The 16,653-nt window shown below is 57.0% G+C and overlaps 3 protein-coding genes across 3 annotated transcripts; 2 read left to right on the forward strand and 1 right to left on the reverse strand.

The window, feature by feature from the left end:
- Positions 1–115: 115 nt before the first annotated feature.
- On the reverse strand, positions 116–2,429 carry D7B24_006990 (uncharacterized protein; the record flags this gene model as incomplete). The annotated part of the gene is made up of 5 exons (XM_028641107.1): positions 116–377; positions 429–955; positions 1,006–1,854; positions 1,948–1,992; positions 2,418–2,429. The coding sequence occupies 5 exons, from the start codon at positions 2,427–2,429 to the stop codon at positions 116–118; spliced, it is 1,695 nt and encodes a 564-aa protein (XP_028494899.1).
- A 1,106-nt stretch (positions 2,430–3,535) lies between these two features.
- D7B24_006991 (uncharacterized protein) lies at positions 3,536–4,509 on the forward strand (the record flags this gene model as incomplete). The annotated part of the gene is made up of 2 exons (XM_028641108.1): positions 3,536–3,665; positions 3,794–4,509. The coding sequence occupies 2 exons, from the start codon at positions 3,536–3,538 to the stop codon at positions 4,507–4,509; spliced, it is 846 nt and encodes a 281-aa protein (XP_028494900.1).
- Positions 4,510–10,371: 5,862 nt separating this feature from the next.
- On the forward strand, positions 10,372–16,152 carry D7B24_006992 (uncharacterized protein; the record flags this gene model as incomplete). The annotated part of the gene is made up of 2 exons (XM_028641109.1): positions 10,372–10,380; positions 11,644–16,152. 2 exons carry the CDS (start codon positions 10,372–10,374, stop codon positions 16,150–16,152), a joined length of 4,518 nt encoding a protein of 1,505 aa, XP_028494901.1.
- Positions 16,153–16,653: the final 501 nt, after the last annotated feature.

Consider the following 16,653-nt stretch of genomic DNA (forward strand, 5'->3'; position numbering starts at 1 on the left):
GCTCTAGCACTGCGTGTGCCAAGTCTATCGACTACAGTTTCTACACCTGCAAATCGTTGTTTAGAGGGAAGCTTGGGCGTCATACCAGTCGCCCTGCACTGTTGCCTCCTCCAGCTTATGGCGTCGAAGGCAAGACAGCCTTGCCGTGGTCGACGATAAGCTGCTCGTCGATCCGTTTCTCAATGTCGCCGTACTCAAGCCTCTTCCATGTCTTGATGCGTCCTTGGTTGGTGTCAACGTCAAAGATCCGCACGCGGCGGTGGTAGCCGCCATAACCGGCATATCCGCCGAACCCGACGCCGCCACCGTAGCACATCCAAAGTGCTGGCTTCTTGTTCGCGTCGTTGGAAATGGCGCAATAATCGTTCACATGGTCACTGAGAGAGTGTTAGTGGTATGACTATCGGGGTCTAGGAGGTGGTACTCACTGTCCGGCGCTGACCATGACGATTCCCTTCTCAACAAGAGCATCCCGGAAACCCGAGTTGAAGTTGGGTGCCGTAACGCCCTCCTTCCACTCGCCGACATACTGGTTGTCGCGTTCTCGGTACTCGGGCAGGGGAATATGGATGAAAGCAAGATCCATGTGCGTATGTGTGTACTCCTTGTGCTTCTTCTCAAGGTTGGATGCTGTGTTCTTGAACCATGTGATTTGGCTCGGCTTAATCCAGTCGTAGCCATGATACGTACGCTCGTTGGGCGAATACGAGTGTGAATCTAGCATGTAGATAGTCAAGGCTGAGTGGTCTGAGCTGCCGCGGGCCAGAATCTCGATGTAGTAGTTGCCAACGCCGTCAACCTCCTCCGGACCGGCTATCGAGAGAGAGTACGGCAGGCCTTCCATGATAGCCATCTGGGTGGCCCTTGGAAGCGAGCCTTCATCGTCGTGGTTGCCGAAGATGGCGACGTAGGGGATTTTGCGCTTGACCAGGATTTGTGCAAATTTGAAGATTGCCTGTCACGCGTTAGCAAGATTCCATTGCCTCATTACCGAGGTACACGTACGGACTGGGCATCAGGCGCCGTTTCACCGTTCACCTGGTCGCCACTCAAGACCACCAGGTTCGGCTTCTCCTCGTCGATAATCCTTGTCACGAAATCAAGCGTTCTCGGGTCAGCCTCGCAAGGCCCCCCGTTGTAGCTATCGGGGACCGCATCACGGCATTTGCCGACACCGGTGCTCAAGTGAAGGTCGGCCAGCTGCATAATCTTGAACTTGCCGTTGTCGGGAATTCGAGGTTTGGGCTTGATGGGATCTTTGGCTGGGCCTCGGCGAACGGTGAGATGGGAGACGGGCGTGTCGCTACTGATTCCAAGAAGAAAGGGGGTTTTGCCAGCGATTGACCAGCCGTCACGTGCCTCGACGGCATCATCGCCAAAGAGTACGTCGACAGCAGTGATGGTATCCTTGGAGTCGCCGAGCTTCTGGTTCGGGGTCCGCTTCACCCAGAGGCCGCCAGGACGAGACTCCCAGAGCTCGGGATCATCACCCTTGGTGCCGGTGCTGGTGGGGTTGAGTCGGCCGACGGAGACGTCGAGCACAATGCGATCATCGGGCAACAGCTCCTCCTCTTTCTTGCGCGCAACGTGTAGGTACGCGTGTGATGTCCAAGTCTTTCCGAGGTAGAGGTCCTTCTCAACACGCTGCCACACTTTAGGATCAAGCTTGCAAGAGGCGAAGGGGTTGACACTGGAGCACTGGGCAAGTGTAATGTCGGTGACGATCATGCCATGGTTGTGTTGGGGCATGTAGTTGTGGATGGACTTGGGAAGCACCCTGAAGTTACGGTCGAGGAAGACGATGAAGCAAAAGGCGACCAAAGTCGCCCCAGCAAGCTGGAAGATGGATCGAATCTATCGCGTTGGGGTTAGGATAGTTGAGCATGTGACTGGGACGGGAGAGAAGGGGGGTTCGGCGGTGCGGCAAGGACATTTTCTTGGACGTACCACTTTGCGCGTCATGCTGTTGGCGCTGGGACGAGGCGTCTCCGGCTAGATGCAACATTTACAAGTAAGAAGAATTGTGCGACGAAGGGCGCGCGACCACGTTTGATCAAAGGGCCAAGACGTTGGGCAGGCCAGGGGACTCGCAGCGAGCCTTCGTCGTGATCGGCCTAGGCCATATCCTAGCGAGATCGGCTGCTGAGTAGATTCGGGAGAGTTGTGCAGAAGGCAAAAGTATAGGGATCGTGGTCCAGTGGGTTTATGTCACTGGGAGAGTCGTTCAAAGGGAAGAAAGGTCGGGTCGGACACGGCGTTTTCGCGATGTAGGGCAACGGTTTCTGGAGCAGTCAGAGGAAGAAGAAGAGTATCGAACGGTAAGAGTGGAATCAAGCGGCCAACACGGCGCCAACGGGATGCAAGACGGAAGGAAGACTTGAGCCAGGAGCAAAGGTTCAGTTCTCGGCGACGCCCACATTGGTGGGCATGTCATGCCAAGCTCTCCCTTTTGTGGAGCCGGCGAGCGAGGACCGCTATGGAAGGTGCTGGCGGGGAGGCTGTAGAGGCCCAGCTAGTGTAGGTCTGGCCCCTTTCGGCCTGCCACCGCCGGGGGGGTCGGCTCTACCTGGCTGGGTAGGCAATGGGAATCTGGGGTAGGTATGGTAGGTACCTAGCTAGCACGATGCACGTCCAGCTGACTGCTTCCCCGGAGCTGTAGCAGTTGCTGCCGATGCTGTCGCTGGGTACATAGGTAGCTCTGAGAGGTCAGGCTCTCGATGTTCGCAGGACGTCCTTCGATAGCTGGATACATATTGTACTCCAAGGTGTTGGAAGTGACTCGTATCCTAGGTTCTCAAAGGCCAGATAACCTTTTCTTCAAGCTCGTCTGTCAAGTACCTAGGCAGCAATTCGTTCATCTGCCTGCGCACGGAGGGTCCTGCCCCTTTGTCGAGAGGGACCTTCTGGGTCAGATGCATCACTGTCCTGTTGACTGTGTACCCGCAGAATGATGTTCATAGATAACGGGTCACACTTTGCAATAACAAGGCCACCCATCTCATCTTTTTCATTGGCCTTCCCCTGTGTACATGTAGTCTCGTCTGCATACCTTTTTTTCTATGGTTCCTCAGCGCCTTACCCACCCTTTGGCGACCTTCCAGGTACTTCAAGTGAAGCTCCAGGGCAAATGCAGGTACTCAGTGGTCCGTGCGCGGTGCTCGTCGCAACGCAGCCAGCGACGGGTGAAAGGTGAAGGAATGGACAGGTGCCCCCCATGCGCCTGCCGCCTGGATCGTCATCCAGCTCCATCCAGTTCCCTCTCAGCTTTCCGTTCTACCACCTTATTCATCAACAAGGGAAGGCCCACCCAGACTTCTCTCCTCCCATCTTCCCTCATTCATCTGGCTCTACCAATCCTTGTCCATTGACCACCCACTACCTCAAGACTTAGTGAACAAGGCACTCGACACTCTTCCGAACGTCCTTCACCCTACCAAGACGCGCTTTAGCTAGACGCGCCTACTCCTCGTAGCATCCCCATCATCAAGTGTCGCATCCATCCTCCGCCCCAAGCTCGACTCGAATACACCTCACAATGGCCGACTACAACTCAATGAAGGTCCCTGAGCTCAAGAAGCTGCTCCAGACCCGCTCCCTCTCCGTCACAGGCAACAAGGCCGATCTTGTCGCCCGTCTCGCCGAGAACGACAAGCAGAACGCGCCTAGTACGTGAAGCCCTACCGTGTCGACGACTTCATCCTTCGGTTGTCTTCTTCATTCTTTCGCGCGCACATCGTTCCTCCCTGCCGAAACGAACTTTCCGAAGCTGACCACATCAACTCTCCTAAAACAGCGGCTGCCGAGCCCGCCGCCGCCGCACCAGTTGCCGCCGAAGCTAACGACGCCGAAATCACCTGGTCCGAGGACGAGGAGGAGCCCGCGAAGCCAGCCGCCGTAAAGGCTGCCGCGCCCGCGCCCGCCGCCGCTCCGGCTGCTGCTACCACAGAGGTAGTTCCCGCTCCGGCCGCCGAGACTGCCGCGGCCGCTCCTGCGCTGTCCGCCGAGGCACCTGCTACCGAAACCGCCGCACCCACAGAGCCTGAGGCGCCCAAGGAGAACTTCGCCCTGAACCTCAACGCGACCGACGCCTCGGAGGAGACGAAGAAGCGCGCCGAACGCGCCAAGCGTTTTGGCATCACCGCCGACGACTCTGCCGACACCGAAGCCAAGAAGAAGGCCGAGCGCGCCGCGCGCTTCGGCGCCGACTCGAACGACATTGCCTCCAGTCTCGATGCCGCGCTCCCCGAGCGCAGGCCCAAGCGCGGACGCGGCGAAGGAGACCAGCAGCAGGGCGGCCAGGACGCCAAGAGGCAGAACGCCGCCAACGGTGACCGCAGGGGACGTGGTCGCCAGCAGGGACAGCGCGAGCAGCAGCAGGGTGGACGCCGCCAGCAGCCGCCGAGGGAAAACGCGGGACGCAAGCAGGGCGGTGGCGGTGGCGGTCGCACCACTGACCCGGCGGAGAAGGCCAAGCTGGAGGCTCGCGCGAAGAGGTTCGCTGCTTCTTAGGAGGTGCACGGAAGATGTTTCGCGTCGGAGGAGGTCAAGATGAAGGCGAGAAAGCTGAGGTTCCAGGCATAGTGTTGTTGGGGGTTTTTATTTTTTTGGCCTGTCTCTGCATGCTCGCTGAATCTGGGAAATGGAAGACAATTCGCGGCTTTCTCAGGACGCGGGACTGGACGGTTTGTACACTATGCGGCATCCTTAGGGATGCCCAACGACCGAGGATGGAAAGCGTGCTCGCGCAGCCCGACGCGTGCCGAAAACGACAGTGGGTTTAGACGAAGGGGAGAGTCTGGTAACGTGCAATTTTCCATTTTAGGTCTGAGTTGGAGCGAAAATGATATGCTTGCTGATGCATAACGCTGTGCTCCTCGAGGATGCGAGTGTTAGTCATGAAGGTATATCAACGCTCTTCCGATGTTCATCAAGTATAATCTGTACGAAGACCTCTCTAGCTGTGATCGTAGGGAGATACTGGCATGGAAACGCTAGCACTCGTCCATGGCATGGCGTTCTTGTCCTCTTGTCTAGCAAGTATTGCGGAACGGCGGTTCTCTCCGAGGACACGGCGCACCACATCAAACATCTGCCTCGTGGGCCACCTGGCCGTAGAACCGTCTGGTCCTATCTGGCTCCCTGAGTACGTCGTCGAGCGCGCTCGAGTCTCATCCATGGAGACGACGGGATCAACGGGGTTTCATAACGGCGGACCTCCCCGTGCATCCCAGGACATATCTCCCCACCTCCATCCAATAAGGACTTTGCCGCCAACATGACAGGGACATCATTCACGCCCCTCCAGAACAAAAGACTCACCGACAACATCATCGCCCCAAGTATTAATGCCGCAAGCATATGACCAATCTTCACCGCCGCCACTTCCAAGCCGTTCTAAGCGCAGAGCCTCGAGGCCGCGTCCAGTAGACCGAGAGGTCACATGGCCACCTGGCAGGGCGGCATGATTGGCATCCAGAAACCACGTGATGGCGCAGCGGTCAAAAACACAGTGACCGGTGAAGCAGCGAAGCGCAACGACACTTTTCACCGCGAACATCTCATAGGTCTAGAGAGCGCGAATATTCTGCCGCCCCCGATGTCCTCCTGGAACGTCTTTGGTCTGGAGAGGTTGCGCGACATGGCTGAAGGGGGGGCATCAAGTGACCAGATGGCGTTTCCAGGTATATGCCATCTAATCAAGAGTGTCTGGGAAACGGCTATCAGCAGAGGATAAGCCCCGAGGTTCGCGTATTGCCTTGCCATATGACACGACACTGCAATGGCGTTCGAAATCGAATCCACTCGCGTGCGGGATCGGGGCAGGTCAGCGCCTCCACAGCCTAAAGATTAAGGAGACATCATGGCGGATTGGCTAGTTGGGCGTTGGATATACTCCTTCAGGATGCAAAGCCAAAATAATGATGCCTTGAGCACAGCCAAACAGCGAGCAGGAGAGGCCATGCCATGCCAGTCCAGCCCAGCCCTTCCATTCTAGGCTTGGAAGGAGTCGTTGGAGTTGTCTCTCGCTAACGCCCGCCCGGCGCCCATTGTTGGTCCTACGCCTCGGGAAGCCTTATGGGCAGAAGCCACAACCCCAATGAGGACGATGAGGAAGCCACCGACGTGTGCGAGGCACTCAAAAGGGGCATGTCTCGTCTGTGAGCCATCGATCGATGAGAAAACAAATAGCGGGAAATCATGGGCGTCCTGCCAACCAGCTGATGCACGAGTGTGGCCCCCTTCCAGCCTGTGTCTCGGCACAGCTGGGGTTCTACAGAGGCTGCGAAGCGTCGAAGACCATGTCGTTGGCTGCCGACGGGGCGGCGCTGGCGAAGGGAAGGGGAGGCTTTACCTATGGCAGGGTGCGATCTAACGAGCTCGCTCTGGTGAGCGCCCGCAACAGACATCTGGCAAGATGTTCAGCACACCCAGTGTGACGCCTCTCGCACCTCGTCGCCGTCACGTTACTTGCGAGGGGCAACCCTGGTCAGGCCAATCGAAGTACCGAAGCCCCCTGCTGGCTGAGTCTCACCCCTGTCACGGCAGAAATGGCGCCTGCCCGCAGTGCTCTGGAGTGTGGTGTGGGGACATTTGGCGATTCTCGACGCGAAAGGATGAGTCAAACGTGAGCAAGCCATCACAAAGGCATCGTCATTGTTGAGTTTTTTTATTTTTTTACTGAAAGGTCGGTTATCTGGTCTTTCCGCGTGCTGGGATTTCAGGGATCTTAGGAGGCATCCAATGCGTTGTCAATCACCTTGGCGGCGTGGAGGAAACCACCCAGGTCAAGTGTTTCGCCTCGCCATCGCCGAAGTATTGAGTACTTCTGCCTGTCGCGAGATGCAAGACAACCTGACCACGGCTTGGGATCTGCGATTGTCGATGCAGCAGGGCAAAGCCACAGCAGGGGCGCGCTTGTAACGGAAGCATTCGAGAAGAGACGTCTACCTCTCCCTGCGTTTGCTCGGCTATCATGCATTTTCAGCCACCCGTGCAGGGGTCGAAGGGCCGTTGTGCCACGTCACCAGCCTCAGAAGGCAATGGAAGTCCCGTGACGTTCGCCCGACCAGCGGTGAGGCCTGTGGCGGAGTGCATGGGAAAACGTCGGGCTATCCGAGTGAGGCCGTCGTGGCGTGTTGGTTGCCTCTTTTGGGCCCCCATCAAACAGAGAAAATTGCCGCCAACAGACGCCGTTGCGTATGCTGCATGCGGGCAGCGACTTGGTTCCGGCTGCTAAACGGACGGCGTGCTTTTCGTCAATGCAAAGGCACGCCAACCTGGTGGTGCTATTTTCAACCTTGGATCATCTACCCTTCTTCACCAGCCTGGCAGCCGGGATAGACGCGGTTAACATGCGATGGTTGCCACCGTCGTATGCAGGTTTCAGCTGTCGACAGAGCTGTTGACATTTTCTCACTTCTCCAATGATGCGGTTTTCTGACGGCGCGCTGATGATAGCCAAGCGACTGGCTGGCTGATATGCGGGCCCTGGCCTTGGGTTACGGGCACCATGGTCGACACATCGGACGGCCGGCCTTCGTCGAGGCCAGAGACGGGAACTCGGGTGATGGGTCGGTGACCTGGGCACAATTGGATTTGGACGACAACACACGCAAGCTGGTATGGTAACCACGGCCGACACGGTCGCAACGAGCGAAATCGGACATCCCTCGAATAGCGTGCTGTCCGCCACCTTGGTGGTCTTACGACCCCAGATTTGCCGCGTTGCACAGAGAAGAGCCGTTGCCGATGGTTTGCTCCCGGAGAGTCTCGCTTACCCCCGTCGCCTCTTCCGCGGACAGACATGGAGGCTTGTGGACGTCGCTTGGATCTTCAGACAGTCCAGGCTTCCCCTTGTCGCTTGATCGCCTATGAGCACGATTGCAATCGAGGCAATGGGACTAGAGGATTGGCTCGGCCCATGTTCCTGCGGCGTCGCGGGAAGCGTAAGACATGCAGATGTCTGTTTCAGACACGGTGATTCGTCATTATTCGATCCTCCCCAACCCAATGAGATGCCCGAGAAGGGGTCGACCTGGAAGTAGATTTTCCTGGGCTGGCGGTCGTCCAATGGCAAAATCACAATCCCCCGGTCAGCGCGTACAATGGCCTTGTTCCTATGCTCTGCCTACTCGTAACCCCTTTCTGCACGTTCAAATGCGTGGTTGGATGTCGTCCTGGATGCGCGGAAAGGGACGGGTACAGGTTCGGGCCTCTGTTAGCGGGAAGTATCTTAGAGCCCGTTCGAGAAAAAGGACGGTCCCGTCTTGGTGGCCACGTTTACAAGGGTCTGCCCAGCGGAGCATCCCCCCCCCCCCTCCCTCCCCAAGTATGATTCATTCATGATAACGCAAACTTCGATACTAATAGAATCTGGTAGCGGACGATGCGGCATCTGCGAAAGCCCAACCCAGCTTCATGCACGATAAGTGAATGAATGATGGTCAGAACTAGGCCGTGGCGTTCCACTTCTGTCAAGGTGCACAATATGACTGACCATGGTCCATGGGGCCTCAAAATATGATATTTGATAGGCAACTAGTCTCTAGGCAGGGATTTAAATCTAAGGAGGGGTACAGAACAGAGACTGGGAGGGTTGGGTCCTGTATATCGGAGCCGAGCGCAGCGTTTGACTGTTGGCCATGTTTGGGTTTCCGTTGGTTGGGGGCGCCTGCGCACCAGCAGGTCGGACGCTCTCACTGAGCGCGGTGCAGATGGAGGAGGTTTCGGATCGTCCAGTCGCGCTTGTCCGCAATGCATTGCGCGTTCAGGTCATTGTCGAGCAGGCGTTGGCGCACCTCTCATCATGTTACTTGCTGGCCATGGCGGAAACGACGGTCCCTTTCTAACGACTGTGAAGGTACATGTATGTGGACGCAGTTCACAGCAAATTCATCAGCTGTGAATCCTAAAATGGCTAAAGCCAGTTACGTAGCTGGCCGGCGGAGTCGATGAGTCGTCTCTTGTCGATGCCCACACAGGGGGCCAAGGTTGTACATGTAGGGAGTTGGCACTCTGGGCGATCTCGCTGGCCCAGGATGTCCCTCCCCTTGTGTGGTCGTGGAGAAACGCCAGACAAGCGCCGGCCAGTAGCTGGGTGGAGAAGAGATAGCGTGGTCATGAAGGAGGGTGGAGGGTGACACAGCAGTGGAGTGAGACAAGGAGAAACCTGGCCTGTCGGAGAGCGAGGACCAAGACATGCACAAGACTGCAATGTAGAAGGGTAACGACGAGTCCCCGTCGACGCATCGAAGCGCCAAACTGGAAGGTTCATCGGGAGAGGAGGACGAGGAGGAAGGACGCCGCATCTGTTTGCAGGGCTGGGCTTTGGGCTGGCTGAGACGGCGTTTGATAGCGTGTTTGTTAGTGGGAGGATGAGCCTGGCAATGGTCAGGGCCAGGGACATGGCATAGTGAGGGAGAGTGCACGTCCCAGTGTGTGCACCTGCCAAAGTTGATCCGGGACGCACTGGCCAGAGTCAAAGTTTCTAGGCCATCTGGGGGCAAGGGCGATGGGAATGCCAGCCCTTTCCCCCTCCCCCCCAACTGCCCAGCACCAGCACCAGCACCAGCGCCAGCGCCAACGTCAAGGTCAACGCCAGCATCGGTGCGTGGTGTCTCAACCCTCTTCTCGGGCCCCCGCCTTCCACCCACCACCTTTTCTTGCCCACCATCTTCGCTTTCTCTTGGGACCTGTGATAACGACGTCCGGTCATCCATAAAAATGGTTTCCTTGGCCGGCCACCCTCTCTTTCCGTCTTACACAACAAAATTGACTTATCGGGACATCCATCTGTCGCAAATGGTTCATCGCCTTCAACCCATCAAAACTCGTCGACCAAGCCTCGCGGGCTACCTATGATAGACAGGCACTTGCCAGTGGCCCAACGGAACACTCCTTTTCGACAGATGCACCCGCCACCACCACTAGCAGTCAGCCAAGACCTTGTTTTACCATCTGTCGTCTTCTACAGAGCTTGCCGTTGGCCATCAGTCGTCAAAGTTGGCGACTCATAGCCTGGACTGCCCCATCTACCTAGGTACCCAGAGGACCCACGGCCATCCGTCGGGAGCCCCAGATCCTCATTGCGTCCGCAGGCTAAAAGCCATCGACAAGGGTTTGGCACCCAATAACAAGCTCAACAGCCGTCGTGCCGACTCTATAGGACCGGCCGTGTATGCACCTCGAAGGGCCCTTTTGCCTGCAGCGCGGCGCAGGCGCAGCCAGAGCCAGAAGCAGAGTCTGAACATGGGCCATTTTCGGATGCGATTGACCTTTTGCCGCCCGGGGGGGGGGGGGGGGGGCCGTCCTTGCCCATCAACATTGCATTGTCGTCTGGGCGGGCCCAGCGACGCCTCCTTTTGTCGATCGATGTCCCTGGTACAGCTGCCCTGGGGACAAGTACTGTAGACAAGCCGAGTCAACTTCCCAGAGGCCTTGCCTGGGGTCGTCTTCCTTGTCTTGTCACGCGTGTCCAATCCCAACTTTGTCGCCCGGTCGCCTGGTCGCCTGGGCCGCCCTCGGCATCTCTCTGCCTTACACACAGGGGCCACCTGACCTGGTCTGCTGCTGGCCGTCTCTGATCTACATACCCCGGCGTCCGCCGTCTTCGCTGTGCCAGTCCGCCCTGATTTGTCCTGTCCACTGACCGCCGTGCAACAGAAGCAGGAACAAGGCCTGCTTGACTACGCCACACGCAAAGAATAGCATTTTTTTTTTCAGAGCACCGTCTCTAGGTGGATACGTAGCTCGGCCTGGCAACCTGGCACATTGGGCACATCCTTGCAACGCCTGCCGATTGCTGTTGACCATTCAGACACCATAGGCGGCTCGACCAGACCACCATCAGAAATCACTTATACCACCACCATGCTACTTTTCTTGACGTCCCACCCTCTTCCACGACCCCGCTGCTGCTGTAGCTTCTCTTGTACTTTTTACTGCTCTTGTCCTCCGTTGCCTGTCACTCGCATTTAGACGCGGTTCCTGACTCTTCTCCGTCTCTTGCTTCTTTTGACGCTGACCTCCAAACCAACATTGGATATTCGACAAAACAACGTCACATATCCCTCACTTCTCTCAGCCCTTAACCCACACCCTTCAGCCCTCAGCCTTCATCCAGCCCTCCTAGAACGGAGGAGCTTCGTTCGCTCGCCCTGTCCCACCCCGTCGCCCTAACGCGACGGTACTTAGACGCCGCATCTCCCCACCACCATCCTCGACCTGCCCCATACCGAAAGGGCTAGTCGCGTACCCACGATAGCCGCGGAACCTTGAGACCACCCTCCATCACCAAGGGTTCCCGTCGCGGACCAGGCCTTGGATCCTCCCTACTAGACAAGCATCGCCCTGCGACATTTTGGCTCCGATTCCAGGGGTTCCGTCGCCAAGCCCCTTAATCCCCTCTTATACTTGTTGACGCTGCCTCGCTGCCCGATATCCTCTCGGCTTCGTGGGTTCAGTGATATTTCTCACAATTTCACTCGAACGTCCACCTCGATTCTTTCTTTAGTCATCACTTGCATAGGCTGTTCCCTTCCTTCACCCACAACGACTCATCGGGCACGTTCAACTGCACATCGTTTCTTTATGGACCTGCAAACGCAAGAATAGGAAAGCAGAGCAAGGGATTATGGTAGGCAGATTCGGCACAACACCACCGATATTTGGACTACCATGTCTTCTTCAAGGCCGCCACAGCCGAATAGGACCGTCGAGTCGTCCAGAATAAGGCGAGCAGGCATGGGGTTCGACACAGCGGAAGACCGACCGCCGACTGTTGGCCGCAAACCACGAGAGCAGACCGAACAATCACGGCTTCTCGGTCAGGCACCCGCCCCCTCTTACACGCCCTCAAGCCGCGCTGCATCGAACCCAGTAGCTAGGAGACCCTCCATACCGACAGCAGCTGGACGTCCGTCCCTGCCCCAGAAGTTGCCATCATGGGGCTCCAACACAGTTACATCCCCAAAGCGCCTAGCTCATGCCACCACACCTTCCACTTCTTCTTCCGGCAGATCGCACGATGGCCCAACGAAGTCCCCTCGTAATGTTCTACGGAGGAAGCAATCATCAGTCACCCAAGCAACCGTAAGCTCCGGGAGTCACTCACGGACCGAATCAAGCAGGACCGGCTCATCATCGTCAATTCCCCGTTCCACCTCCTCGATGGAACCCTCGTCTGGACAGTCTCTAGATCAAGACTTTACTGAGAGCCCGATGGAGGTCCGGGTAGCCCGGTCGATCGAGTTGCCAAAGACCCAAGCTCACGCCGTTACGATCTACCCAGAGCTCGACAGGTACAGAGGTATTGCCCTCCGACCCCCGGTTCTTTCGGACTGCTCCGGCCTCGAGGTCCCCTTCAAACTATCAACACAGGATCTGCCCCCCCCTACTCCTGCGTTTTCTGGCACTAGCAGCCAACTTAGTGCGTTCAGTGGCAGCCCTTGCACACGATTTTCAGAGTCGCCGGGGCCCGGCCCCTACAGCCGCGATACGACGCCAACCTCCATGTCGTCGCAGTCTCCGAGCCTGATGTCTCCTGCCCGTTTCCCTGCGCAGAAGCCGAGGCAATTGAGCCCTGTCTGGACGAGACCGCCTGTGACTCGGAGGCGTGGAAGCACGACAAACGAAGTAGACGTCATCAGTGCGGACCCTCAAGGGCTGGCTGCCGTCCGAGAGTCCTTGACATCTTCATCATCCAACTCCACGGTGCGCGAAGTCGAGAAGAAAGAGAAGGAGAAGATTAAAAAGAAGCGCCTTTCGCCCATGCCGCCAAGTCCACCTCCCCGTAAGTCATCTCAGAAGCATCACGAGGAGAGGGCAGCCGTCGAAGCATCACCGCGACGCCAGCGACAGCTGGTACGACCAGATGGCGCATCTCTTTTCCCCTCCAAATCTCCAGCCCTCGCTTCCAGGTCTACGCCCACTGCACGCGAAACACCGCCTCTGCGACCCAGCAGAGATGGCACCCCGGATCTTCAGTCTCAGCTTTTTGGACCTCTGCCTATCATTCACAGCAACCTGTCATCGGCTTCACTCGTGGCCGAGAGACATGGGTACGAGGATAGAGCTGGCCCATCGGCCCCTCGTAAGACTGCTGTATCACCCCTTCCTGGCGGGTCCGAAGCCCCCACCCGTCTTGTGGGCAGAGAGGCTACCCCCGCGCCTCGGCCGGCCACAGCAAGCCCTGTCAAGTCGGAGCGCAACACGCAAGCCCGCACTCCGAGTCCGAACACGAACGCCTTCAATGGCAGGTTTGCCTTCTTTGGCAGACGAGCCAAAACAACACCGGACATCACTCAGGCGGATACGAAAGACAAGCCAACACGTAAGGGCCCCGCTGCTGGCACCGGCCATGAAGGCTACGGCCGTCTCGGCGCTCCTCGCAGGCGGAGTGGCGGCGCACTGTATATGAATCGCGTCACAGCCGGCTCTGGGACGTCCCAGGAAAGTCTCAACAGTACGACGCACGTTGACCCCTTTTTGCGGGAACGCATGAACCCCGTGGTGATTTCTGGCGGCGAAATTAAGGACAACAGGAACACGAGCTCCGATCTCAGTCGGACTGAAAGCAACCAAAGCCTGGCAATGAGCCGCCCCAGTCTTGAATCACGGGGCGGTTCTGATGTGTCTACGACTTCAACTGCGGGGCGAACTGCCATGTGGGCTTCTGGTTTGCCCATCAACCCAAAAGCTGGCTTCAGTCATCGCCGTCCCTCGGATAGCAGCGACTCAGAAGCTCTCGCCATGAAGTCTACTTTGGCTTTTAGGAGATCCACCCAGCGGCTACGATCCTCCCCTGAGCAGGGCCCTCTGCGGTTGCCGAAGCCTATCAAGACTACCAGGGCTCCCTCCCCGTCCATCACGAGCATTGATACTAGTGTTGTCTCCGACGATTCTCGCTTTGACTTCATCGACCACGCCGCCCGTGGACGCGCGGTGACTTCCGCAGTCGCGGTACCAAAGAAACTCACCAAGCGGGCAAGATCTCCAAGAAAATGGAACATTTTCAGCCGTTCCCACAAGACCTCGGAGAAGAAGGAGCCCGAGCCTGTCGCGGCCACAGTCAAGGTCGTCCAACAGAAGCCAGAGGCCTTCTACTTTATGATGGACGGATCTGAGCAAGATGAAGGTGTTCCCACGGTGGAGGACGTTCTCCGCGATGCGCATGTGTTTGATGGTCTTGCCAATGTCCCAACCCCTCCAACGGTGGCAACAAGGAAACGATACCCAACAAACCCCTTGCCGCCGCAAGCGTCAGCACTACAGATTCGGCGTGTCGATAAAAAGTTCACCGACAAACCTCAAGCTGTGACACCCTCTCAACAATATGTCCTGGCTGCAAGGTCCACGCCAGCACGCCCTAGTCGTCTCCCACAAGTGGGTAGAATACCAAGGGTTATCACCACCAGGCCTGAGCCTCCCTCGCTACGCAGTTTCTCTCGACCCTTCAAGCGTGTCAGCTACCACGAGCAACCTCATGCTACCTTTGTCGACCTCAGCTCGATTGCCAAAGGCCCAAGCCCCCCAACCACCTCGACACCAGAGCTGTCTCATGAGGTATCCACGACTACCAGCACTGACTCCGCACCCGGGCGTACCAGCCGAGACTCGCCACCAGAGATGATTCAGATCGGTCACGAGTTCCTCAAGTTTTCGCCCAACAAGAAATATCAACAACGTGATAGCACAAGTTCGAGCTGTTCCGGCACGTATGTCATGGCCGCCACGACAATTGCCGTGCCCGACACAACCGGCCTCGGCGAGGATGACATCTGGGACGAGTACAACGACCTTCTTGGAGACGTCCCCCCCTCTGCAACTTCGTCCAAGGGCGTCCCCTTTCACCTCGAAAACTATGCTCCCAGGGAAATTAAGCTTCTGAAGAAGAATAGCCAGATTCTCGAATCTCCTACTCTTGCGCTGCCTTCTGCCAAAAGCATTCGGTCTGTAAAGGATGAGGCCGACAGGTTCGCCGTCGAGTCAAGTGTTTACAGTGCCGACATGACAGAACGAATCAAGGCTGCCTTCGCCCCCAAGCCCGAGGAGACACCATCCCAGCCTCTCGTATACCCGGATACTGCTCTCCGTCGCAGTGGCGAAGGAAGTCGTAGGCCCTCCCTGACGTCACAGCAGAGGAACAGCAACTTGTCTCATAAATCGACCAGCAGTAGTTGCAAGTCCTCCGAGGATGAATCCCCCCTGTCGCAGGTTAATCTTCGTGTTGGGTCCATGACGGTGAGCAAGTGGTTGTCTTTTGGACATGTTCTTTTCAGTCCTGTCAGGGACGAACTAGTGCCAGAAGTTGGATCACTTAAGCGCCCATCAATCCTTGTGATTGATGGCCTGGGCAACGACGACTGGTCGTTCTACGCTGCCGAGACGTACCCTGCCGCTACCTTCTTCAACATGTCTCCACGAGCACCGTTGCCCACCGAGCACAAGGCCGCATCGACATTTCCACTCAGCCCCCCCAATCATCACCAGATTCAGTACACCTCACATGCGGACAAGTTTCCCTTTGGCGCCGAAAGTTTCACTTCTGTGGTCTACCGATTCCCAGCCGCAGGGCCTGAATCCCACTATCGCAACATCATGTCTGAGGCACGCCGCGTCCTGAAACCCGGTGGCTACATTGAGCTTTCGGTGCTGGACGTCGATCTCAACAACATGGGGAACCGGGCGCGCCGGACGGTTAGGAACCTCAAGGAGCGCATCCACGAGAAGACCCCAGAGACAAGCTTAGGCTCGTCCTCGGATGTTATGCTCCGTCTTCTCGGCCAGCAGGGCTTTACTGACGTTAAGACGTGCCATGTTGGCGTGCCTGTCGCGAGCGTCGTGGCTCGGGCGCAGGATGGCAAGAAGCCTCCTGCCAGTGGGCCGAAGAAGCCCAAAGATCAGCGCAGCCTTGCCGAGATGATGAACGACAAGAGCGATGCTGCCGACGAGAACATCACCAAAATGGTGGCCAAGGTTGGCAGATGGTGGTATACTCGCTGCTACGAAAGCACAGTCGGCAGTACACCCGCTCGCAAAACCATCTGGGCCGACCGCGCCCTCCTTTCGGAATGTGAAGAGTGGCGCACAAGCCTCAAGCTCCTAGTATGCTATGCCAGCGTGCCCGGTAAGGGTCGTGTTGCTAGCATCTAGGCATTCCCCCTTTATTCCATATCTTTACCCCTGCATGATCTGGACTATGTGTATCCCAGAATCATCATGTAATCACGAGCCAGCACCTTGTGCAGACGCCACTACGACACTTTCACGATCACAGGAACAACCATGACAACAAGACTTAACAAGATTCCATTTTCGACAAGACTCAACAGGGCGCAAGCCCGAATGCTGCTTCGGGATCCAGAAGGATATCACCCGAGGCATGGCGTGTGACTTGTACATGCAGCCGGAAAAACAGAACAACATCCAATCCGTCGCCGATCCCTTGAATGGGCCCGTCGGCACCAGCGGTTGGTTTTCCTTTCTTACTGTCACCCTTCCACATACATGCGTACCATGGGTACAAGCCGGCGACGGCTGTAATCGGATCTGGGCTGGATATTTCGCCATTTCTTGTTCCTTCTCAATGACCACTGGCTGGTTTGCCAATGGAAACGAGCCATTTGGTTCTCGGCATTGCTTCTTTTCTTTCTA

This window comes from Verticillium nonalfalfae (genome assembly GCF_003724135.2).
Source record: "Verticillium nonalfalfae strain VnAa140/NRRL 66861 chromosome Unknown scaffold_52, whole genome shotgun sequence".
Classification (NCBI taxonomy): domain Eukaryota; kingdom Fungi; phylum Ascomycota; class Sordariomycetes; order Glomerellales; family Plectosphaerellaceae; genus Verticillium; species Verticillium nonalfalfae.